This window comes from Centropristis striata, chromosome 15 (genome assembly GCF_030273125.1).
Source record: "Centropristis striata isolate RG_2023a ecotype Rhode Island chromosome 15, C.striata_1.0, whole genome shotgun sequence".
NCBI classification, from domain to species: Eukaryota; Metazoa; Chordata; class Actinopteri; order Perciformes; family Serranidae; genus Centropristis; species Centropristis striata.
This window is the reverse complement of record NC_081531.1, coordinates 35,149,053-35,174,559: the sequence shown is the minus strand read 5'-3', so window position 1 is coordinate 35,174,559 and position 25,507 is coordinate 35,149,053. Positions and strand designations below refer to the sequence as shown.

At 35.8% G+C, this 25,507-nt stretch overlaps 2 protein-coding genes across 2 annotated transcripts; one reads left to right on the top strand and one right to left on the bottom strand.

Moving 5' to 3' along the window:
* Window positions 1-1,874: 1,874 nt before the first annotated feature.
* Window positions 1,875-11,309, bottom strand: ppme1 (protein phosphatase methylesterase 1). The gene is made up of 14 exons (XM_059351518.1): window positions 11,061-11,309; window positions 8,952-9,045; window positions 8,525-8,617; window positions 8,316-8,373; window positions 7,621-7,672; window positions 7,257-7,411; window positions 5,711-5,801; window positions 5,429-5,494; window positions 4,005-4,128; window positions 3,782-3,911; window positions 3,573-3,617; window positions 3,412-3,476; window positions 2,387-2,454; window positions 1,875-2,219 (listed from the first exon to the last, which is right to left on the bottom strand). Exons 1-14 carry the CDS (start codon window positions 11,144-11,146, stop codon window positions 2,216-2,218), a joined length of 1,131 nt encoding a protein of 376 aa, XP_059207501.1. The 5' UTR covers window positions 11,147-11,309; the 3' UTR covers window positions 1,875-2,215.
* A 7,346-nt stretch (window positions 11,310-18,655) lies between these two features.
* On the top strand, window positions 18,656-23,614 carry LOC131986527 (dicarboxylate carrier SLC25A8-like). Its single transcript, XM_059351523.1, has 7 exons — window positions 18,656-18,695; window positions 18,872-19,005; window positions 20,248-20,455; window positions 21,698-21,895; window positions 21,984-22,085; window positions 23,112-23,292; window positions 23,387-23,614. The coding sequence occupies exons 2-7, from the start codon at window positions 18,880-18,882 to the stop codon at window positions 23,499-23,501; spliced, it is 930 nt and encodes a 309-aa protein (XP_059207506.1). The 5' UTR covers window positions 18,656-18,695; window positions 18,872-18,879; the 3' UTR covers window positions 23,502-23,614.
* The last annotated feature ends 1,893 nt before the right edge of the window (window positions 23,615-25,507 follow it).

Below are 25,507 nucleotides of genomic sequence, written 5' to 3'. Positions count from 1 at the left end.
TACATGTCTCATTTAAAACACAGCAAAAAATTAACAGTTTGGAATAACTAGATCCTGTTAAAAACATTCAATTCTGCTCCTCGGCGACACTGTGAAGCCATGATTGATTCTGTTGAGACGAACGGTCACATGACAAATATTAACTGAAAATCTGAGCAGAGAGGACAGGAGACATTGTAAAAATGTAAATAGTTCAATTTGTATAGCATGTGGAGACCCAATTTATCCCCTCAATATTTATGACACCTGGAATATTTTATATAATATATTATATAAAGTGCATTTTATTCCAATTGGAAATAAATAAAAATATCAGAGAAATGTAATGTCATTATAACTGTATTATTTTACAAAATACATTTTGAGTTGTTCCCACTTCTAGACATGATTGTGCTGATTCCATAGAAGAAAAAAAATACAAGGAAAGGCGACTTGTAACTGTCTCTGAAACAGTTTATATGTGCTTGTTTTTGCTTTATCCAGATTCATTCAGGTTCCTAAGGTTATTCAAAGGTATTTCCAGCAATTTCATTTTGTCTGCTTCTGAATATTATTTCTTAGTTTCTTTTGTTCAGACAGGGGTAAGTACATCTCCTACTTACCCTTGTCTGAACAAAAGAAACTAAGAAATAGTTATTAAAAGGTGATTAAAACTACAATAAATAAGATGGTTTGTTGATATGTCTTATAAAATGTTTGGTTAAATGTATTTCCTTTTGAGGGACTTTTATTGTGAAATATAAGGGTCTGATTTGAGGGCATTGTGGGAAATGTGAGGCTGGGTCAGTTTTGTTATGGTTCAGTTGCATTATGGGTCAGAGCAGCAGAGAGGGCTATAGAGGAGAGCAAGCAACGCCAAAACAATTCTACATGTGGTCCAAGTGGTGCACACGGTAACTTTCTGTTGATATGTTTACAACGATAATTAACAGTGAGTGGGAGTTGCATGTTTTCAAACTTGTCAGGCCAAAAGTTTGTACACACCTTCTCACTCAATGCGTTTCCTTTATTTTCATGACTATTTACATTGTAGATTCAACAAAACTATTAATGAACACATGTGGAATTATGTACTTAACAAAAAAGTGTGAAATAACTGAAAACATGTCTTATATTCTAGTAAGCAAAGGGTGGTTACTTTGAGGAATCTAAAATACAAGACATGTTTTCAGTTATTTCACACTTTTTTTGTTAAGTACATAATTCCATGTGTTCATTCATAGTTTTGATGCCTTCAGTGAGAATCTACAATGTAAATAGTCATGAAAATAAAGAAAAACGCATTGAATGAGAAGGTGTGTCCAAACTTTTGGCCTGTACTGTGTATATCTTTATTTATTGTAGTTTTAACGGTGTCTGCTGAAGTACTGAGAGAGAGAAAATAAACCTTTGAGACATCTGTATGAATCGTGGCCATTCATTTCGTTGGACCGATGTTGTTACATGATTAAAATGTGAAAAAGAAACAACAAAAAACGCCCTGAAACAGCATGTTGGCGTTCAGATGGTGGAAGTAGCGTTACCAATTTAATTTTCATCAACCATAACAGTGATCTTATAGCATGAGTGTTTCCTGAATCTGGTAAATAGTTTTTGAGCTGCAGGCCAGAGTCACTGATGCAGAACAAAAAGCAGGCACTGTTTAGTCATGTGTAAAATGTTCAATGAAGAGGATTTAGAAATGGGGAGCAGGCATCAGAAGTTTATAAGAGATTTTATGTAAAACAAACACCTGAACATAAAGTGGAGCTGCAAAAAATAACCACTAGATCTTCCCTGTTTGCCTAAAGCAAACTCTGTGGCAAATAACTACCACATTTAAAATCATCATGATGTCCTTTTTAATGCACAATAAAAAAATATACAAGCATGAGTGATATTTTTGCGGCATCCATCTTTAATCATTGTTTGAATTCAAACATTACAGACACATTAAGGATGCAATCACTCAAAATAAAAACATTAAACAAGGAGAGCAATACTTAAAAAAAATATATTGTAACGGAAAAGTACAATCAAATCCCAGTGCTTTAAAATAAAAATAAGGCAAAGCTCAAAGGCAAAGTATCTACACAACAAAAGCAACATAATAATAATAATAATAATAATAATAATAATTATAATAATTTCCTTAGTTAAATTGTACAGGGTTGTGGATGAATCTTGAAACTTTTCTTCTATGGCTGCTGGCTATATTTAGACTGAAAACTGGAAATTAGCTGTGGAAAGAGTATTACAAAATGAATACATTACATAATTTAAACAATCAAATTAATATTACATAATGGAATTGCTTCCACATTATGATCCTATATTCTGTAAAATAACATGAAATGTTACATATAATTAATACGGTGCATAAATTCTTTGGTACAAGTTCACTTACCACAGGTATCCTTCCTTAAACTCAGTGAATTTGTGCCGGACCATAAATGTTGCTAGAGCATCTGCTACCTGACAACAGATGACAGAGGAAAGAAAAAATGCAATAAAGTATTAAAAAGGTTTATTTTGAAAATCTAATGGGCAGTGGTGGAAGAAGTATTCAGATCCTTCACTTAGGTAAAAGTACTAATACCACACTGTGAAATTACTCCACTACAAGTAAAAGTCCTGCATTCAAGTACAAAAGTATCAGCATCAAATGTACTTAAAGTATCAAGAGTAAAAGTACTTGTTATGCAGATTATTTTATATATTATGGGATTATTATTATTATTCATGTATGTATGTATGTAGGCAGCTTTTCAAGGTAGGGCTCATTTTAACTACTTATATACTATATATACTTTTATGGGGTTTAATTTAAAAAATATATATGTCTAATTACTTTAAATGTATCATGTTTTTTATGTTATTGTTATTATGTTTTATTATGTTGTTATTATTATTCATGTATTTATGTAGGCAGCTTTTCAAGGTAGGGCTCATTTTAACTACTTATATACTATATATACTTTTATGGGGTTTAATTTAAAAAAAATATATATGTCTAATTACTTTAAATGTATCATGTTTTTTATGTTATTGTTATTATGTTGTATTATGTTGTTATTATTATTCATGTATTTATGTAGGCAGCTGTTCAAGGTAGGGCTCATTTTAACTACTTATGTACTATATATACTTTTATGGGGTTTAATTTAAAAAAAAAAGTCTAATCACTTTAAATGTATCATGTTTTTTATGTTAAATCTCGACCTGAAAAGTAACTAAAGCCATCAGCTCAATAGTAAAAACTACAATATTTGCCTCAAAATGTAGTGGAGTAGAAATATAAAGTTACATTAAATAGAAATACTCAAGTCAAATACACGTGCCTCAAAATAATACTTAAGTACGGTTCTTGAGTAAATGTACTTAGTTATATTCCACCACTAGTTATTGGACATGTTGAGGAGAAAAACATACTTTTTCAGGTGCGTCCTCGTGGACAGCGTGACCACACTGAGGGAGGACCTGCATCTGGAACTTCCCTGTGCACAAACAGGAGAACATTGATATTTTTGAGGTGTGCTTATTCGACCAAAAAACAGGAAAGGATGCATAAAATCTCAGTTTGTGCTCCTTACCTTGCATTTGTCCAATAGTAAGGTCTTTGTCGAGCCGGTCCACTCCTGCACAATGGATTAAGTCAGGGGTGAAATTGTGCAGTCAATGGCAAAACAGCTTGGAATAAGAAAAATCATTTGTATTCATCCAAACTCTGCCCTGGAATTGTGTTGATCTGGAGACTTTTTATGCATTTGGAGTAGTGAAGAATAATTGTGAGAGATCTAACCTGCAAGCAGTAGCAGTTTTGGCACAGAGCAGGTGAGAAAGAGAGCAGACAGGCCCCTGAACCAGCCCTCCCAGTACTTTTCTGTCTTCGACAGCTCCACTCTCCAGGTGAAGATGCTTTCCTTTTTTATCTGTAGAAAGAAATCAACAAACATGCATATCTCACAAACATAATCACATTAATATGTGACAGAGGAAAGACAAAACGCTAAGAGAGCTGGGACCTCTTGGTCGTCCTCCTTCATCCTTTTCTTGTTGGATTCTTCCTCCACTTCTTCATCCTCTTCCTCTTCTATTATACCTTCGATGCTATTAGACACACCTGGACTGCTGCTGGATTCCTCACATCTGTGAGAGACACAACAGATCAAATGAACACACAGTGTAGAACAGTAGTTCTCAACCTTTTTGAGTCGTGACCCCCAATTTAACATGCATGTTGTCCGCGACCCCCGCTCACTGAACACAATCTCACACGCACAGTTCAGATCACCCAAAAAAGAAACAAAATGACCAAAAAAAGACACAAATTGACCACAAAATGATCAAAAAAAGACACAAAATTACCAAAAAAGACAGAAAATTACAAAAAAAAGACACAAGATGACAAAAAAAGACACAATGACCAAAAAAAGACACAAAGACAAAAAAAAAGACACAAAGACAAAAAAAAGACACAAAATGACTAAAAAAAGACACAAAATGACCAAAAAAAGGAAACCAAATTACCAAAAAAGACACAAATTGACCACAAAATTATCAAAAAAGACACAAAATGACCACAAAATGATCAAAAAAAGACACAAAATGACCAAAAAAGACACAAAATGACCAAAAAAAAAGACACAAAATGACCAAAAAAAGACACAAAATGACCAAAAAAAAAGACACAAAATGACTAAAAAAAAGACACAAAATGACCAAAAAAGACACAAATTGACCACAAAATGATCAAAAAAGACACAAAATGACCAAAAAAAAAGACACAAAATGACCAAAAAAAAAGACACAAAATGACCAAAAAAAAAGACACAAAATGACTAAAAAAAAGACACAAAATGACCAAAAAAGACACAAATTGACCACAAAATGATCAAAAAAGACACAAAATGACCTAAAAAGACACAAAATGAACAAAAAAAGACATTAAGTGACCAAAAACACTTCAACAAATGATTTGGCGACCCCCAGAAATCATCTCCCGACCCCAAGGTTGAGAATAGCTGGTGTAGAAAACTGTCAATACTTGCTATACCCAACTTGATTTCTTTAATGATGTCAGAATGAAAATAGGCTCTATGGGTTGCCACAACTCTCTTCTTTACTCGTGCATTATATTCACCTATTACATATGAATCCAGAACAGCAATCTCCAAAATGTCAAGTTTTTGGAACCAAATCACAGCATAAATGTTTCTATGTTGTTTCAAAGGTCTTGGTGTATAGATATAATATTCTGAAGGGTTTTAATCAGCACCGAAATGTGTGTAACAAATGCCATCGACGTATTAACAACTTATAGGACATAGTTGAGGAGAAAATGGACTTCAGAAGGCCAAACATTAATGTTCAGAACCAATATACACATTAACAGGTTTAATTAATTGTACAGCCAATTTAAAGCACAGGAGAAAACAAAAAGACTTACTTCTTCACCTGGCCTCCCATTGACACTCTCGCTGACTCGATGTTTCGGATCTGTCCGCTCTTCACGCTGAACAAAAGAAAAAGTTTCAGACACAGTTAGATGTCATGAATACTATAAAATTAAATCTAAGAAAAGGAGGGCGTTAAAACTACACAATCAAAAGACAATATCAACAAGGCTCTGATTGTTTTTTTTAGCAAATAATGTTTATTAATAATAACTACATTCCAAAAGAGCGTAACTTGGTCCACTCATACAGCATCACTAACTGATCAGGTTTACCTCCACTCAATGGCGTTCTCCAGAGATTTAAATGTCTTTGGCCGACTTCTGAGGAAGTTCTGCATACTGTTCAAAGCATCCATTGCTGTTCCTGAATGCAGTTAATGTAAAGTACACGTTAATACACAGTAAAATCAAACTGTTATTTAAAGAGCAACACAAGTTATGATTTTACACAGATTACATATCTCCCCTCACCGCAGACATTTCTCTCCCCTATGTGTCTCAAATGTAAAACTGAAGTGGGAACCTTAACTCATTGTTTCTGGTCTTGTCATAAACTTCAAAGATATTGGGCTGAAATCATAAGTGAAATGGGGAGAATTTTTCATATTAACATAGAAATGGACCCCATTTCCCTGATTCTGGGTCTTCCAAGTGACTATTTGAAAACAGCAGTCAACAAAAGATTGTATAATATTCTAACGTTTGCAGCTAGGATAAATATCCTTTTGCAGCGGGTCAGTGACGAGGTTCCTTCTGTCTGTGCTTGGCGCAAAATCATTTTTGATCTGATCCCTTTAGAACATGGGTCTCAAACTCGCGGCCCGCGGGCCAATTGCGGCCCTCGTGACGATATTTTGTGGCCCCCACCTTGATATGAAAGTTTAATGTGAGTTTTATATGAATGGCACTTTACCGTGTTGTGTTTGGAAGGTCCCATTCTGTGTCTTTTTGGTAATTTTGTGTCTTCTTTAAAATAATTTAGTGTCTTTTTTTAATAATTGTGTCTTTTTTTAAATAATTTTGGGTCTTTTTAAAATTAATTTTGTGTCTTTTTTGGTAATTCTGTGTATTTTTGGTCAATTTGTGTCTTTTTTTAAGTAATTTAGAGTTTTTTCAGTAATTCTGTGTCTTTTTCTGTAATTTTGTGTCTTTTTTTTGGTCATTTTGTGCCTTTTTTGTCATTTTGTGTCTTTTTGAGTAATTTTGTGTTTTTTTCAGTCATTTTGTGTCTTTTTCTGTACTTTTGTGTCTTTTTTGGTCATGTTTTGTCTTTTTTTGGTCATTTTGTGTCTTTATCAGTCATTTTGTGTCTTTCTGTAATTTTGTGTCTTTGTGGGTCATTTTATGTCTTTTTTTTTTAAAAGTCATTTTGTGTTTTTTCAGTCATTTTGTGTCTTTTTTGTAATTTTGTGTCTTTTTTTGGTCATTTTGATACTGCCTCCAGCGGCCCCCAGGTAATTTGAGTTTGAGACCCCTGCTTTAGAATATCTTACCAACGTCATACATCACAGTGTAGATCAGTTCTACAGAGTGTGGCGCCCATTTTTGGACTATATCGGACCTCCACGCTATTAAAAGGTCTGATGTGCACCTGAATGACATTTGTGTAATGTAAAACTGATCCACCACCTTGTGTATAATGCCATATGTTCATCTTTTTTGTAAGAGCTGTCATGTTTTGTGTTTTGTGTTTGTTGTTTGTCTAGTTTTGTAGACAATTTTGTTTTGTTGAATGGAAACAAAAACTGCAATAAAAACAATGAAGGAAAAAAACTGTTATTCAGTTAGAAAATATCTGTGACGATGTTTTCGAGCAAACCTTCTACAACATCAATGACACAGAGGCCGAGCAGAGATGGTATATGATTGGCGGCGGCTGTGTGAACTGCGATGGCTCCGCCCATGCTGTGTCCAATAATCATGATGGGAGGCGGGTTCTCTCCATACAGAACCTCCACCACTTTGCCAATATCCCTTTGGAAAGATAGAGAGCAAGGACAACTTTGTTACATGTTTATCACATGTGGTCGTGTTTTGGATTAATACACAAAACCTTCTGGCAACAGAAAATGCGAGTGAATCCAACAGTGCAAAGAGATGCAACTTTAAGGTTTAATTGGTGACTCTAAATTGCCCGTAGGAGTGAATGGTTGTCTGTCTTTTCTGCACACACAGAAACTTACTTGGCCATCGTGTCGGCAGAGAGATCATCAGAATTTTTCACTTTGGTGTCGCCTACATGTGATGACAGGGAAGCAAATTTCACCATCAATTCCACATTTATTGATGTTTTAAGCAAAACCACTGCAGATATTTTACCTTCATCTTGTGATTTTATTGTAGAAAGTTTTAACAGTAAACTAAGGCTTGCAATTGATATATATATATATACACACATACATACACACACACATTTTTATCATGCTCAACTTCTTAATTATTTATTTATTGTTTTATCTTTTTTATTTCAAATTTTTTTATTTTATTTTCGAGCTTTTTTTATTTTTTTACTTTTTATTGTTATTAGTATTTACTTTTTTTTTTTTTAAATCTTATTTTATTTTAATCTTACTTTATTTTTTTATCTAATTAATTTCTAACCTGCCTCCAGTGTTTCCTCACTGCTCCATCGTGGGATGGAGGGTACTGGGCAGAGGGTGTTTGTTTGTTTCTATGTTTTGTTATTTTTATTAATATTACTTTGTCCTTTTTTAATGTAAAGCACTTTGTGTTGCATCTCTCTTGTATGAAAAGTGCTACACAAATAAAGTCTGATTGATTGATCACTGTGTTCTTATTGGAGGTCTGTTTTGTTTTGTTTTCAACCGGCATACATGCACATTGTCAATGTTTGTATACATAATCGGTCTATATTTACCATGAGCTCGAAGGTCCATAGCCACCACCCTGCAGTTGATCCTGCTGCAAATGACAGCCTGCAGAGACACAAACAGAAACCATTTGAATCAAAGAGCATTCAGTAAACATGCAAAATAAAAGAGGAGCTTCATAAATATTCCACTTTATGTCAGTGTGCATTTTAACCACATGGTTTATTAGAGTTTGTGTCGTAGTGTTTGTGCTCACAGTGAACACTGCCCAGGAGAGCGCAGAGTGGCCTCCTCCGTGGAGCAGCAGCAGCACAGGACCATGGGCACCACTGCAGTAAATTCTGAAAATGTTAATGGAAGTCAAGGAAATGTATAACAGAGGTGTGCAAGAGTTAGATTAAGATTCATATTCAGTTTTGCACGCACAGTCACTCACACTCACACACAGAAACAGAGAGAGCAAGAGTTAGAAAGTAGGAAAATGCTGCTCTCAAGAGAATAAATATTCATTGTATAAATTGCTTATCCAACAAAGTTGAAGTTAGACAGCACACTGGTGTACAGAAGCAGCTAAATCTGAAATGACCTAGTTGGATGTGAATGCTCTGGGTGATTGCCACCCCAAAGTCTCAATAATTCATGCTTGTTTTTTTCTGATAAATACAAGCAGCAGTCAAGGATATATCTTTGCCATTTTCATTTTCCACCTCAACATCTTCCATGGTTTCATAGTACTGACTCCAGGGCAGGGGGGTGAAATCTCTCTTCCGCCCAGGTCTGTATATACAAAGAAAAAAGACAAGCAAAATGTAAACATGTTGCAGCAGAATTATTAAAACATAGCAAATCCAAATGTTTGCATGGCTTTCTGTGAAGCTGGCCCTCTTTTACTGTTGCTTTTCCACAAATGCAACACTGAAATGAAAAAAATGTCATTGTTCACTGCATCATTCAGTGTTATTTATTCTCCAATCATTACGTCTTTACCTCAAACCTAAAGCAGCAAAACATGTAGCTGAGATTTGTAAGACTCTGGCTATTGAGCTCCGATGATAAGTCGATCGATTAGTTAATCTACAAAAGAATAATCGAAAAACAATAGAAAACTATAATATAAAAAGTACTTGTATGAAATAATAATAAACTATATACATCATCTATTAATTGTTAAGGTAATATTTCATCCAATACGGCAGAAACTGCTATTTTCATTCAGCCTCTTCATTATAGAAATGTCCTGCTTCTCTTTGTTTAACCCATTGAAGCCTGGAAAGCAGATACGTCGTTTTGTAGCATTTCTATAAGCTCTCAAATACTTTTTGAATTTAATTTCTATCTGCTACAGAGGCTGAAAAATCTATTATTTAGTAGAAGCGTTGACACTTCTGTTGAATTTCCAGAAAAACTTCAGGTTTTAGGGGCTTATTTTAAAATCGCCCAGAGGTTTTACAGGCATTTTAGGCGTCAATGGGTTAACATCATATTAAACTTAAATGTCTTTGGGTTTTGGACGGACAAAACAATGCATTTAAAAAAAATCACCTTAAGAAACAGATTAAAAGATGGTAGAAACAATCAGCCCAACCGTCCACTGGGGACTTTATTGAGGGTAATGTTCTAGTGTTTGTGAGTTGGTGTAGTTGTAGTTAGCTTGGCTTTATTTAAACCCCAAATATACATCACTGTGATGAAAGTGGTATAATATATGGGTAAATCTCCATCAGAGCCAACTTGTTCATGTAATCACTGATGTGAACCATTAATATCTTCAGACACTGCTCCTCGTTTGTCATGCATCCTCTCTCTTATCCTACATATAAGCTAATATCAGTTAACCCTCCTGTCGTCCTTCCGGGTCAAATTGACCCAATCTGTTTTGACTATTCCTTCTTTCCTCCCTCCTCCTGCCTTCCTCTCTTCTTTCCTCCTTACTTCCTTCTTTCCTCCCTCCTCTATCCTCCGTCCTTCTTTCCTTTCCTCGCCCCTCCTTTCTTTCTTTCCTTCCTTTCCTTTCCTCGCTCTTCCCTTCTTTTCTTTCCTCCTTGCGCCATCTCCTTTCCTTTCTCTCTTCTTTCCTTCCTCCTGATTTCCTCTCCTTTCCTCCTTCATTCCTTCTTTCATCCCTCCCGCTTCCATTCCTTCCTCTATCCTCCTTCCTTCTTCCCTTCCCTCGCCCCCCCTTTCCTTCCCTCCTTTCTTTCTTTCTTTCCTTCCTCCTTCCTTTCTGCCCTCTTTCCTTCCTGCATCCCTCCTTTTCTCCCTCCTTCCTTCTTTATTTTTTCCTTCCTTTCTTCTCCTCCTCCCCTTTCTTTCCTCCATCCTCCTTCCTTTCTCTCTCCTTTCCATTCTTTCTCCTTTTCCTCCTCTCTTCTTTCCTTCCTCCATCCTTCTTTCTTTCCTTCCTTCTTTCCTCCATCCTTTTTTACTTCCCTTTGCGTCCTTCCCTCTTCTTCCTTCCTTGACCCGAGGACAACAGGAGGGTTAAAATAGTTGTGTGCTACAACGCTGAACTGAGTTTAACTTAAACTAAATAAAAGGTTTAGGCTGTACTCCAAAAGATACGAACTAAACCGCGATTTAGCCGCAAATTGGTCAACTTAGCTTAGCATGCTAACGCGATCTGTTCAGCTGCCCTGTCCTGCAACAAACTGTAAGGATACGAGTCCAAGACAGCAAAGAGCTACTGGTGTGATAGTTGATAATATATAATATAACAATAAAAATAATAACAATAACAATAATAGTCAGCCAGCGGAGTTGGCAGCATGCTATTAGAGTGCTAGCTAGCTCACCCCATTTTCATCTTGGAGCTGGACTGGAAGCCTCCTGCCATAGGAGGTCTGGATGTTAGCAGGTTTAAATGCAGCTGTTTCTCCATAATGTCGGTGTCTGTCAGGGACTATTTAACGGGACTTTCCCTCTCTTTCGCACCATATATATATATATTTCCTTCGACACCTGCACCGACGCTAGCCAGGCATCGGATAGATGTCAGCTAGGATAACAGCAGGCTAGCGGCTAGCGCTCTTCTTCTTCTGCTGCTGTGATTATTTTGGGTCGATCTCTTCTTCTACGGTTTATTTCTTAGCAGCTGAACATGGAGGTTTGTAGTCGTTGCTGCCACCTAGCGACGAAGTCAACTACAGCAAACTAGTTTATTTTTTATTTATTTTTATTTTTTTTACATCGTTTCACTTCTGTCTACTAAAGACTGATTGAAGATACATTTTTTGTGATAAAATGTGTTTATTGTTTATTGTTTATTGTATCCTTTGGATCCCCATTAGTCTTCATAGAGATGAAGACTATTCTTCCTGTGGTCCACATTAAATCAAACAATTATTACACAATTACATCATTACAGCATTTACACAGATAATAACATGAAGTCATTCATCCTAACATGATTATAATGTATATTAACATGATTATAATATATATTAAGTAGTACAAGGTATGATTTTAAAAAGAGGTACGAGGTAAGCATACATTTTACCATGACGTTCAATGCAGATGTATTAACATATTTGAGTTCAACTTAACATGATTTCATATTTTCATAGAAGACTATTGGGTATTGTGTATTGACTTTTTAAGCACAACATTCACAAAGTAAGCTGACAAGTATGATAATCAAACAAAAATAAATCAAGAAAAAACATCAGTAACAACAAAAAGAAAAAATAAACAAAAAAAGACGACAACACAAGAATTGGTGTTTCTGGCATTCCTTTTTTAACTGATACTTTATTTTCCACATTAATATAGATAAAAGTAAAAATTTAAGACAGCACATTGTAGGATGACGTCATGTCCTCCAGCGTGTAATATTCTTCTTGAACACAAGGTGGCAGCACTGCACTCTTTACCCACATAACTGAGGCAATTTACTTAAAGGGGTACTGCACCTATTCTACATGCAGAGTTCAGTTTAAATGTACGATAGGAGTTTTGGAAATGTAGTTTTTAGAGCTATACCTGTATTTAAAAGTTTGTCTCTCACAAGCCTGTTGAGAACCCCTTCATGACTTGTCAATATCTGGGCAAACCATTAATTAAAGTAATGTCATTAACCACCATGCTGAATAACACAGTTATAATGACATCCATCATTAAAAACAAAACAAAACAAAAAACCTGGAAGTTGAATTTTTCTGTTATTTAAAAAAAAAGGAATAAAACTGAATTTATATCTACAGCACTTTTCCAAGTGCCCACAAGTGTCATGAATACTGGAAAATAAAATGGGTCTCCACATATATTGAATATATTGAACCACTTGCAAACAATTTATAGGCTATACGTGCAACTTCTACTGTCCTCTCCTCTCTGCTCTGTGCAAACAGCCTTCAGCCTGTCTGATTTTCAGTTAATATTTGTCACGTGGCGTCTCAGCAGAATCAATCACGGCTTCACAGTGTCGCTGAGGAGCAGAATTTAATGTTTTTAACAGGATCTAGTTATTATAAATTGTTTATTTTTGGCAATGTTTTAAATGAGACATGTAGAATAAAGGGATTTTGACAGAAGAATCAAAATTGTAAGCTTCGTTTCGTTTCGTTTTTCCTCATGGAAACTTTCATAACCTATGATCCGTTCATGGACATTCCAAAAGTTCAAACTCTGATGATAATGCCAGTTTTCACAGTTTCTTTCTACGATAAACTTTGCATTTTTGGCAGTCACTTAAAGAAAACGTATGTTTCAGAGTTTCAGGGTTCAGAGTTATTATTAAATATATTTATAACGAATAATAATTGTATAAATCAGCAGGTGTTGATGTTACTGTCACAGCTTCATGAGCACTAAATGTGTAGTTTTAGTACTGTAATGTGTCGGAGAGACGTGTTAATGCAGTTACATAAAGAGCAACAGCTGATCGTCTACAGTTTCAGACTTGCTAATTTGATTGTTCGAGGCACAAGAGGTGAAGGTGAATGATATTGCATTTAATTTTACTTGAAACTCTCCTCAGCAATCATTAGGAGGACTCAGGTGATAAATATCTTCATCAAGTATCAACACAATGCAGAAACAAGCAATTGTCACTGTTGCACTTTACTTTGCGAGAACAATGCCTTATTACTTGTCAATTAATGGTTATTAACCCTTTATCAGGCAAAGAACTATATTTGGTAACTTCAGGTAATATTTCGAGAAAAAAGTTGCAAATTTACGAGATTAAAGTGGCAAATCTACAAGAAAAAAAGTTGCAGATTTAAGAGATTTAAAGTGGCAAATCTGTGCGAAAAAAGTCGCAGATTTACGAGAAAAAAGTGGGGGAAAAGCAACTTTTTTCTCCCAGATTCACCACTTTAAATCTCATAAATCTGCACATTTTTTTCTCGTAGATTTGCCACTTTAATCTCGTAAACTTTTTTCTCAAAATATTATTTTCGTATGTTTTTTTTTAAACATTCCGTCTGTATGTAATATCCTCCAATATTCTCTAGGGTTGAAATTTGGAATTTGCAAGTATTTCAGTGAGTGTCCTATTAAGGGTTAAAGTGGTGAATCTGGGAGAAAAAAGATGCTTTTCTCCCACTTTTTTTCTCGTAAATCTGCGACTTTTTTCGCACAGATTTGCCACTTTAAACCTCTTAAATCTGCGACTTTTTTTCTTGTAGATTTGCCACTTTAATCTAGTAAATCTGCAACTTTTTTCTCGAAATATTACCTGAAGTTACCAGATATAGTTCTTTGCCTGATAAAGGGTTAAGGACCTTATTATAAAGCGTTACCAAAACGTTCAGTCCATATTTGTGTGCTCCACTAATCATGACCCCAGTGACGCAGCGGCTGACTTTATTTATAGTGTGATGGTCTTTATTTATAGTGTAATGGAGATTAGCTGTTTCACAGCTCTCATTCGAAGTTCATGGTACTGGAAGTGCCAGAGAGCGAGCGGTGACGGGGGTCCGCCTGCTCAGTTTCATTTTCAGAGAGTGTTGGCGAGGTCACTGTGAACTGGTCAGAGCCGGACCACTGAGCTGTTTACTGGTCTCATCTCAATGTGTTTAAAGGTCATTCACACAACGTTCTCAAGAGCCTGTTTTTAGCAAAGGAACCAGGTGCTGGAATTAACGGTTCCCGAGGGGGCTGGTCCTAAGGTTTAACCATGTCCAAAAGGAAAAGAAGGGGTTATTTTTCCAGAAATTGACTGTATTACTTCAGGGTTTGTTCGTATTATTTTAAGGTGATTCCTTTTCAGTGCAAACACCATAAATAAATAATTACAATAAGGTCCTTCATAACCATTAATTAACAAGTAATAAGGCATTGTTCTCGCTTTAGATCCGGTAGTTGCAAAAAGCATAGTTAACTTATAGTTAACTTATAATAGATGAGCAATAAAGTATATTTTAATATCAATAAGCAAACAAAATAAGATTAATAAAGGCATGGCAAAGACATAATGGGTGGGTCATGGGTGTTTGTAATGCAAACCCTAGAGAATATTGGAGGATATTACATACAGCCAGAATGTGTAAAAAAAACATACGAAAATAATATTTTGAGAAAAAAGTTTACGAAATTAAAGTGGCAAATCTACGAGAAAAAAAATGTGTAGATTTATGAGATTTAAAGTGGTGAATCTGGGAGAAAAAAGTTGCTTTTTTTCCCACTTTTTTCTCGTAAATCTGCGACTTTTTTCGCACAGATTTGCCACTTTAAATCTCTTAAATCTGCAACTTTTTTTCTTGTAGATTTACCACTTACCAAAAATAGTTCTTTGCCTGATAAAGGGTTAATAACCATTAATTAACAAGTAATAAGGCATTGTTCTCGCTTTAGACCCGGTAGTTGCAAAAAGCATAGTTAACTTATAGTTAACTTATAATAGATGAGCAATAAAGTATGTTTTAATATCAATAAGCAAACAAAATAAGATTAATAAAGGCATGGCAAAGACATAATGGGTGGGTCATGGGTGTTTGTAATGCCATTATTAACACTTATATAAGCTTATAAACACACAATATTGTTAATAAGCATCTAGTAAGGACTTACAAGGGCCTTATTACTTGTTAATTAATGGTTATTACAAGGACCTTAATATAAAGTGTTACCAAATTACTTTTATAACAAATATTAACCATAAAAATACATCAAAAATAATTTTATTTATTCATTTACAGGATTATTAATGGTCTTGAGTGTAAAATTGCATTGAATTCTATATAAAAAAAAATATATATATACACATTATATTGCTGAATGTAAAATTAAGGCAAATAAAAGTTAAAAAATGAATGTAAAAAATGTAAAAAAATAAAAATAAAAAAAATAAAAATTGGTAAAAAACAGTTAAAAGTCTGCAGATAAAGTTGCAAAATAATTATTCAAGTTAAAAAATGTTATTCTACATATATATATATATATATATATATATATATATATATACAGATATTTACTGTGTATTATCTGTGTTTTTAAAGAAATTATCTGAGAAATAATAAAATAACTTACCGTTGTTTACTGTTATTTATTGAAAAATTTATTACTGTATTAGGCAAGGCAAGGCAAATTTATTTGTATAGCACAATTCAACACAAGGTGATTCAAAGTGCTTTATATACACATTAAAACAGCAAGACACAATTGAAAAACAGTAAAAACAGTCAATCAAAACAGGGAAATAGAAATAAAAATAAGATAAAATAAGATACAGCAGGATAAGAAAATAGATAAAATGATAAAAACATTGCGTAGTTATAAAGTAAGGGCAGTAGAGTAGAGCAGATAAGTGTAAAAGTTAAGAGTACGCTGCAGTAAACAATAGTGTTTTTAGTCCTGATTTAAAGGAGCTGACCTCAGATTGATATTAATGGAGTTTACTGGGAAAACACTTGTGTGCATGTCACAAGTGAAAGAGCTAGCACAACAACATCTTGGCACATATGGCAGCAGGTTGATTAGATATGAGCGGACAGTTTTGCACTGTCAACTGGCTGATATGGCATGACGTAAGCCTGCTGGGGCCCCGACCTGGAGCTGCTGTGGAAAGTCACATGTGTGGAGGCATGCAGCACTCTGACACTCTACTGACAGAGTGAGCTAGCATCGCTAACACTTTCCATTCAGCATCCAAGTCCTCTCTTTGCTGTTTGTTGCCTGAACAGATGCTAATGGCTGAACATGATTGCATACAGATGCTGCATGCATCCACCCACCATGTTCACCGTATGGATTGGCTGAGAAGCATGGCGGTTCCTTTGCTTTCGTAACTTTATGACTTGCAGGGAGGAGGGATTCCTTGAACTCCTCAACTAGTTGCAGGGGTACTACACTGTAAAAAATGTTTGTGGAAATTACAGTAAAAAACTGTCAAATTGCATCAGAAATAGGTCGTAAAATTAAACATTGTACATCACCGTAGTAGATAGTTTTAATTACTGTAAATCAAAGAATAGTATAACACTTTAAATTCTACTGCCATAAGTTGTAGAAAACACACAGTTTTGCTGTAAAAATATAAAATTTCCATGTAAAGTTAATGGAGAAATACCATAATGACACAATTATCCTAAAAGTAATGGGATTATTCTGTATAAATTACAGTTTTTGCTGATATTTACATTTACATACGCTCACTGTATTTTTTACGGTGATGTTCTGGCAACCACAGCTGCCGGTATTTTACCGTAAATTAAACTGATTTTTTTTTTTTACAGTGTAAGACTGAGGACAGGATGTAAGGCAGAGGTGTCAAACTCAAATACACAATGGGCCAAAATGTAAAACTTGAATAAAATCGCGGGCCAACATTGAACAAATAAACCTTTTAACCCTCCTGTTATGTTGCGGGTCAAATTGACCCATTTCAAAGTTTAAAAATAAATAAAAAAATAGTGCGAGTAGTATTTTTTTTCGGGATGAAACTTCTTCTGCTTGGCTTAATGAGTGTAATCAACATATAAAATGAAAATGGTTCATTTCACATATTTGCATGTGTATATTACATAGATACTGTTCGAGTCAATCTGACTCCATAAGAAGAAAAATTTTAATTTAATTAAATAAAATTTTCAAAAACTCAACGACATGTAAAACCATTGTATATTATATGTAGATCTTTCCAATGTACATTTAAAAAAAGTTTTAACATGCAATTTTTTTTATGAAAAACGAGTGACTTATCCTCATTGAACCATGATCTGTGAGAGGTAAAGGACATAATTGCACTAAATATTGATTGAAATGGTTAGTAATGGAGTTATTAATGAAATATAAACCATGTTTATAGGGATTTGTTGGTTTCTGACACTTTTGGATAATTAAACATAACAGGAGGGTTAATATATACCAAACATGTTTCGCTTTAACATTAAATATGGAACCAGCAACGCTTATAAACATACAATATATAACTAAATAGTGCAGACATGCAAAGTCAAATTTCAAATAAAAAACACATCAATGTCATTAATTTACAATAATAATATAATAATTTGGTATTGCCTCGCGGGCTTACACTCCGGGCCAAATTTGGCCCGCGGGCCAGAGTTTGACACCCCTGATGTAGGGCAAATGTTATCCAACAGTTCTTGTCAGCCAGTCAAATGCCCCATGAAAACATCTAGAGAATCCAGACAGGCCTCTCCATCTGATTGGTCGCATATATCAACCAATAGAAACACACTCCTAGATGTCAGGGCAGAAACATGAGCCGGTATCCTCACATGAATGTGTGAAATGTTATGTAAACTCCAAGCTCTGAGTTTGAATATATTCATACAATTTTTTTTTACCATGGCTTTAGCTATGACAACATGTTTATGTGTCCTCACAGAGTCCATACCAGGCTGCCATAATGACGCTGTGAGGACCAGATAAACAAGTGCTCAGATATCCGGCTGTGTCTCACAGACTGGTAAACATGAGATATACGTAACAGGTGTGTACTACTTGTCAGGCTGCCCAGCAGTCATGTGCAAAAGGTGCCTATAAAGACAGCAGCTTCTTCTTTCTCCATCAACAGAAAGCGCACAGCGTGAGACGAGGAAACTAACAGGACTAAAAGGATTATATATTCTTTCCTCTGTGCTGGATTATAACTTTCGTGGGAAAAATTTAGGTAAATTTAACAGTGACTTTTTTAAATCACAAGTTCAAATTCAGACTTTGTCACTTTATTTTTAATATTAAACACGAAAAAAACAACATAAAATAAGTATTTAAATACTTGAATTATTATATAATTTGCACCACTGAACTTAATTATAATGTATGACTCAGTTACCACAATGATAAAGCTGTTAATGAAATGGATGAAAACAACAATATACTTGACAAGTAAATGATGAATGCTTGTTTTTGCAGTGAGTGGTGGTATGCTGGCCGACTCACACCAAACAAAGTTTATGGCCCGGGGCATTTCCACAACAGAGATTACTGAGCTTCTCGAGGAAACTTGAAACTTTCAGGTATACATGATGTTCAGCGTGAGCGCAAATTCTCTCAGTTTTCATTTTTAGAATTGGTTAAATGTGAGAAAATAAGAGCAGTAATATTGTGTACGCATGTCTTGACCTGAGAAATGAGCATGGCACTAGGCAAATGGTGCTAAGGGCAAATTTTTCCATTCATGTCATCAATGTAGGTGTAGAAATGGTTGGCGTGAAACCCAAAGACGCGGTGCCCTCTGCGGCGGTTAAGTTCTTCGGAGCGGGCTTGGCGGCCTGCATTGCTGACCTCATAACCTTTCCACTGGATACCGCCAAAGTCAGACTCCAGGTGAGACGCAGGAACATTTTAACCCATAAGAACCTATGGTGACACCCGTGTAACAAACACTTTAAATCTTCTAAAATCTGCCATATTCAGCTTTATGCTTCACCTAAACTCATTAAATCCCTAAGTGACGTATACTCAACACCCTGGTGTGGTGGTCATGTGACTTTAACAGGAAGTGACTTCTCCAAAATATGTGTGTGGAAACAGAAATGTGAAAAAGTAGCTAATTTCAAAAAGCGTATTTTTTGTGACTAGGCTAAATTTCAACCTGGTCTCACAGAAATCCGTGAAATAGCCACGGATTTCGCTACAATGCAAGTTAATGACAGTCATATCCCGTGGCTATTCCAACATACAAAGTGATTATGTACATTCACTGAGTGAATATTTAGAAAATAAAACATATATTTCTCACTAGAAATGTGATCAAAATCCATTTTTATGCAGAAATTAAGTCAAAATATTGATTTTTCACTAAAAATGAGAAAACTGTCCGCCATGTTTTTTGTTCTGACCGCCGGGACCTTGAAAGTCACGTGACTTGGAACAAACCAATAGCCACGGGATATGACTGTCATTAACTTGCATTGTAGCGAAATCCGTGTCAGTTTCACGGAAATTTGAGCGAATCCGTGGCTATTCCACGGATTTCTGTGAGACCAGGTTCCTAAATTTAAAACCGTTTAACAATTCTAATCCGTTAATAGAATGTCCTGTATTGCATTTAACTTGTTCTGACCAGATTTCCTGAACAAATTAAAGATATATGTTGTGGAGATGCAAACAAAAAGGCAAATGGTTATTTGTTTTTATTTATTATCGATGTATTATTATTTTGTTACTTAAAACAAATCTGAAAAATAATTTGTTGTTAAGCAGCACTATTAATGTCACAATTTTGATAGATGTTGTGGAGATGCAAAGAAAAAGGCAAATTTGTGTCTCTGTAAGCAGAAAATGTGTCTAGTTTTTTATTTTAAATCAGAAATATTATAAACATAAATACCTTAAACGCCCATTGTATCGTATGGAGTCGAATGCCACATCACAGATCTTTGATATTTAGGGGTACTATTTAAAAAAAAACCCATCATAAATGTGTTCTATGTGGTCCACTTGGTCTGTGGTATATCCCCCATAATTTTCCTTCAAGGATAAATAGATCTGGGTTCTTATGGGTTAATTATTTTTTCCCCCTAAATGTTGTTTTACCTGCTGCTGACAATCTTTCCTGTTGCCCAGATTCAGGGAGAGTGTGCGGCAGCTGAAGGGGCCAATGCAGTGAAGTATCGAGGCGTGTACGGCACCATCACCACCATGGTGAGGACCGAGGGGCCCAGGAGTCTCTACAACGGCCTGGTGGCAGGACTCCAGAGGCAGATGAGCTTCGCCTCGGTCCGAATCGGTCTTTACGACTCCATGAAGCAATTCTACACTCGAGGCACTGAGAGTGAGTCACACCACCTGAGTATCATTGAGGGTCATGCAAGAACATTTTCCTCTTCGTATATCAACCTTCTGAACCCCGACAGTTGCTGTTTCAGGGTGTTTTTTTTTGCTCTTTTTGTTTACATTTTATTCACTGTGGCCTTATATTTCAATGCAATACACTGTAATAAATTATTCTCTAGTCATTTCATTTTACTTAATATATTTGGTAAAATGTATTAAATATAAAGGCGTCCTTGATTTTGAGGCAGTTGTTTAAGTAACTTTAATATAAAAATGTTTGAGATAGAATCTACTTATTCTGATCACATTAAATATAATCTTTATGTGTATGTAATTCTAAATCAAGAGAATTTTGAATGAATCCAACACAATAGAATTAGTCCGTTTTTAATTGACAGGCACTTCCTGTTAAGTTGTTATTAACTCAACTTGTAACATAGTTAGATTTAATTAATAATATTGCGTGCAATCTGTTGCCTTAATTTTATTGAGTAGCTATTGTTTATCTTTTTTTACAGTGTAATCTTGCAGCTCTATGAAATCAGCAAAATCATGGTTAGAAGTGTGAACAACTCAAAAATTGATTTTGTGCAGAATGAGTTATAATGACATAAATCATTTAAAAAAAAGTTGAAAAACGCAAGTTGAATCAATCTGATGAATTATTTTTTAAAGTTTAAAATTAAGTGGAATTTAAATATACAACACTTTTTCAACTGTCATGAATATTGGGGGAAATAATTGGGGCTCCACATGCCATACATATTGAGTTATTTGCATTTTTACAACCTCTCCTGTCCTCTCCTCTCTGCTCTGTGTAAACAGATTTTCAGTGAATATTTGTCACGTGACCGTTCGTCTCAGCAGAATCAATCATGGCTTCACAGTGTCTCTGAGGAATGTTTTTAATAGGATCTAGTTATTACAATTGGTTTATTTTTGGTGACGTTTTAAATAAGACGTAGAATAAAATGATGTAAACTATGATCCATTCAAGGACTGTAGGAAAGTTCAAACTTTGACGATAATGCCAGTTTTTACAGTTAATTTGTGCGGATCAGAGGCTTACCGTTCTCTTACTTTACAAGTAACAATATTTACTGTAAATCACTGTAAAGGAATGAAATATACAATCCATTTCATGTGAAAATATAAGAAACTTGTTAAATTCAACAAGTTCTCCTGAGTTATTTGTACAAGCCGCTAAAGAACAGCTTCATTTTGACTTGGTGCTGCACAGGTTCTGGGGTCGTGACTCGGCTGATGGCGGGCTGCACCACAGGAGCCATGGCTGTGGCTTTTGCACAACCGACAGATGTGGTGAAGGTCCGTTTCCAAGCCCAGGTCCGCCTGGCCGACGGCGGGAGGAGATACAACAGCACCCTGGACGCCTACAAGACGATCGCTCGAGACGAGGGAGTACGAGGCCTCTGGAAAGGTAGCTGCCACCTTTCAGCAAATATTTTAAAAAAAATTGTTTTTTGTCTGAACTGGTTTTGAAGTAACCATCCCGTCTCATTTCGTAGGTTGTATGCCCAACATCACCCGTAATGCCATTGTGAACTGTGCAGAGCTGGTGACCTACGACATGATCAAAGAACTCATCCTGAAGTACGACCTCATGACAGGTGAGGAGGAAAAGTTCATGAACTATTGCAGAAAGTGCAGATTAGTGTTGGGCCTATTGGTGATGTGTTAAAAACCCTGTAAAATAATACAGTACATTTCTGTAAAATGTTTTTTTTTTTGCAATATAGACTAAGGCTTATGGCTCAAAAGCACAAAAATTAAATAAGTAAAATAATATTCAACATGCATATAGGGATGGGTACCGAATTCGGTACTTTTATAGGTACTGACTGAATTCCGTCGGTACTACCGAGTACCGATTCATGTAAAATCAAACGGTACCATGTTTCGGTACCTAAACGGCGTTAACTTTAAACTGATCATTGATTTCAACCTGTTTTCATTTAACGTCTTTGATTAACAAGCGTGCTGACGATCGCACTATTTTTTTTATTTTTTATTTACCTCCTCGTCTGGTCCTGTCTGCTCACCGCGGCCACTAGCTGCTGCCCTCTTCCACCCCGGCGCAGAGACCAACAGCCGGCTCTAGGCCTATACAGTCTATGCTCTAGGCCTGCTAGCCGCCAGCTGCTATCTCTCCAATGTCTCTATCTGGGCTTGGCCTTCGTCTGCCTCGAGATTGGACCTTCCTTACTCCGTTTGCTCTCTCCATTCTTCTGTAGACCAGTCATTAGCAGCTAGCAGCTAGCTGCTGCATCTTTGGTCCTCCACTAATACTCCGCTCATCAACTCAGTAATATTACCTGCCACTTTACTCCTTTTATTATTAAACAAATTAACATTTATTACCACATAAACAAATGCAAAAGTACCGAAAATTGGTACCGTTTAGTACCGGTACCGATTCCCAGGTACCGGGTATTGGTACCGTATCGGTTCAAATGTGAAAGGTACCCATCCCTACAAGCATATATATAAATGAGTATGAAAGAAATTGTAAAAATAACAGCGATATCATCGTCCATAGCTCAGAGACCCAACCCTCCTGGAGATATTACTCCAATATTTTACACATTTCAAATATTGTGGAAGAATGTGACTTAGCTTCTTGTTTTCTCCTGCAGACAACCTGCCGTGCCACCTCACTGCTGCCTTCGGTGCAGGTTTCTGTGCAACAGTTGTGGCTTCTCCTGTGGACGTGGTTAAAACACGCTTCATGAACTCAGCAGATGGCCAGTACAGGAACGCCATCAACTGTGCCATCACCATGCTGAGAAAAGAAGGAACGGGTGCTTTCTATAAAGGGTAAATACACGCTGACATCACAGAGAACCAAGCAACAATCACAAAACCTGTTTAGGACTCTTTTTTTAACTTTTCTTTCCTGTGTCTCCTTCAGGTTCATGCCTTCTTTCCTGCGACTGGGGTCGTGGAACATCGTGATGTTTGTGACGTATGAGCAGCTTAAAAGAAGTATGACCAGGGCACAGCAGTGCTGGGAGTCGCCCATTTGACCTCAGACTGCTTCTTCAGACAGGACTGAATGGACTCAGCGGTCACACTGGTGACTCAGGGTTGGAAAAAGATGCTATAAAGACTTGTTGCCGGAAGCGGCAGTTTTTCAACTTCCTGTTTGAACACAGACTCTGAGGGCGTCGTTGCAATAGCAGAATGATGGAGGATCAAAGACCCAGATCACCCTGTGATCCTGGTTTCATCACGGAAGATGTGTCCAAGTTGCACCACATCGTGTTTGAAAAGCGAGAGATGGATTTCAATGTTTACAAGAATGAACTGTGAGGAACCTGGTCTCACAGGAATCCGTGAATTAGCCACGGAATCACTCAAATTTCCGTGAAACTAACACGGATTTCGCTACAATGCAAGTTAATGACCTTCAGTCATATCCCGTGGCTATTCCATGGATATTTGTTCCTATTGGTTTGTTCCAAGTCACGTGACTTTCAAGGTTCCGGTGGTCAGAACAAAAAACATGGCGGACAGTTCTCTCATTTTTAGTGAAAAATCAATATTTTGACTTAGTTTCTGCATAAAAATGGATTTTGATCACATTTCTTGCGAGAAATATATGTTTTATTTTCTAAATATTCACTCAGTGAATGTACATAATCACTTTGTATGTTGGAATAGCCACGGGATATGAGTGTCATTAATTTGCATTGTAGCGAAATCCGTGTCAGTTTCACGGAAATTTGAGTGATTCCGTGGCTATTCCACGGATTTTGAGTTAAGCGAATCTGTGGCTATTTCACGGATTCCTGTGAGACCATGTTGACTGTGAGATAATGTTCTTCTTATTTTTTATGTTAAGTAGGTTTTCCATGATGGAAAATACACAGACTGACCCAAACAGTGACCATTTATATGTTTCTTATGTTGATTTCAGTGTTATGGCTTATAATGTTTACTATTGTTTGTGCATGTGGTCAGGCCTTTATAGGGACGTCAACGTGCTGCTCATTGTGAATAGTAAGATTTATTGCTGGTCGATAAGTCATAAAAACTATATGTTCAAAATTAATAAATATTGTGCCCTTTTTTTCTTTGTCTAGTCTTGATTTTGACTGTTTTTGACTGACAACCCTGGAATACTGAAAAGAGAAAAAAACACAGTCAAATTTATCATTTTACATACATTTTTTTTTTTTTAAATTGGAATAAAATGGAATTTACTATACACAATCATTATGAATATTGGAAAAATAAGTGCGGTTTTCACACACTATACATATTGAACTATTTGCATTTTTACAACCTCTCCTGTCCTCTCCTCTCTGCTCTGTGTAAACAGATTTTCAGTGAATATTTGTCATGTGATCTCAGCAGAATCAATCATGGCTTCACAGTGTCAATGAGGAGCAGATTTAATGTTTTTAACAGGATCTAGTTATTCCAACCGTTTTATTTTTGGCAGCGTTTTAAATGAGACATGTAGAATAAAGTGATACATTTCAAGCTTTGTTTTGGTTACTTTTTCTAACCTGGATTTTCGTAACACACACTGCAAAAAAAGAAAAGTTGGTTGAACTCAAAATTTCAATGCAACAAACTTCGATAAAATTTTAAGTTGGACAATTAAACTAAATATTTTAAGTTTTGTTTTTGAGTTTGCTCAACTCTGAATTCAGATTTTTGTCAACTCAACTGTAAGTTGTACTAACTTACAATTTAACATTGTAATAACTTTTAATCCTTACTTCTGCTAACTTCTGCAATGCGATGATTTTAAGGCCGCTATGAAATGTCAGCTAATGTTGCGACCACAATTTTGAGTTAGCATTGATACGCTAATGGCTACTCTTGTAGCTGTAACAAGCAGCGCCGCTAGCATCAGTTAGCCACTAGCATCAGTTAGCTGCTAGCTTTTGCTAATGACCGAATTTCACAACAAAGAAATAAGAGTTATCAGAACTATTGTCCCTTGTTGTGAACCCCAACTTAAAGATATAAGTAACAACAACTCAGCAACTTGTTTTTGAGCAGACAACTGGCTTCCTTT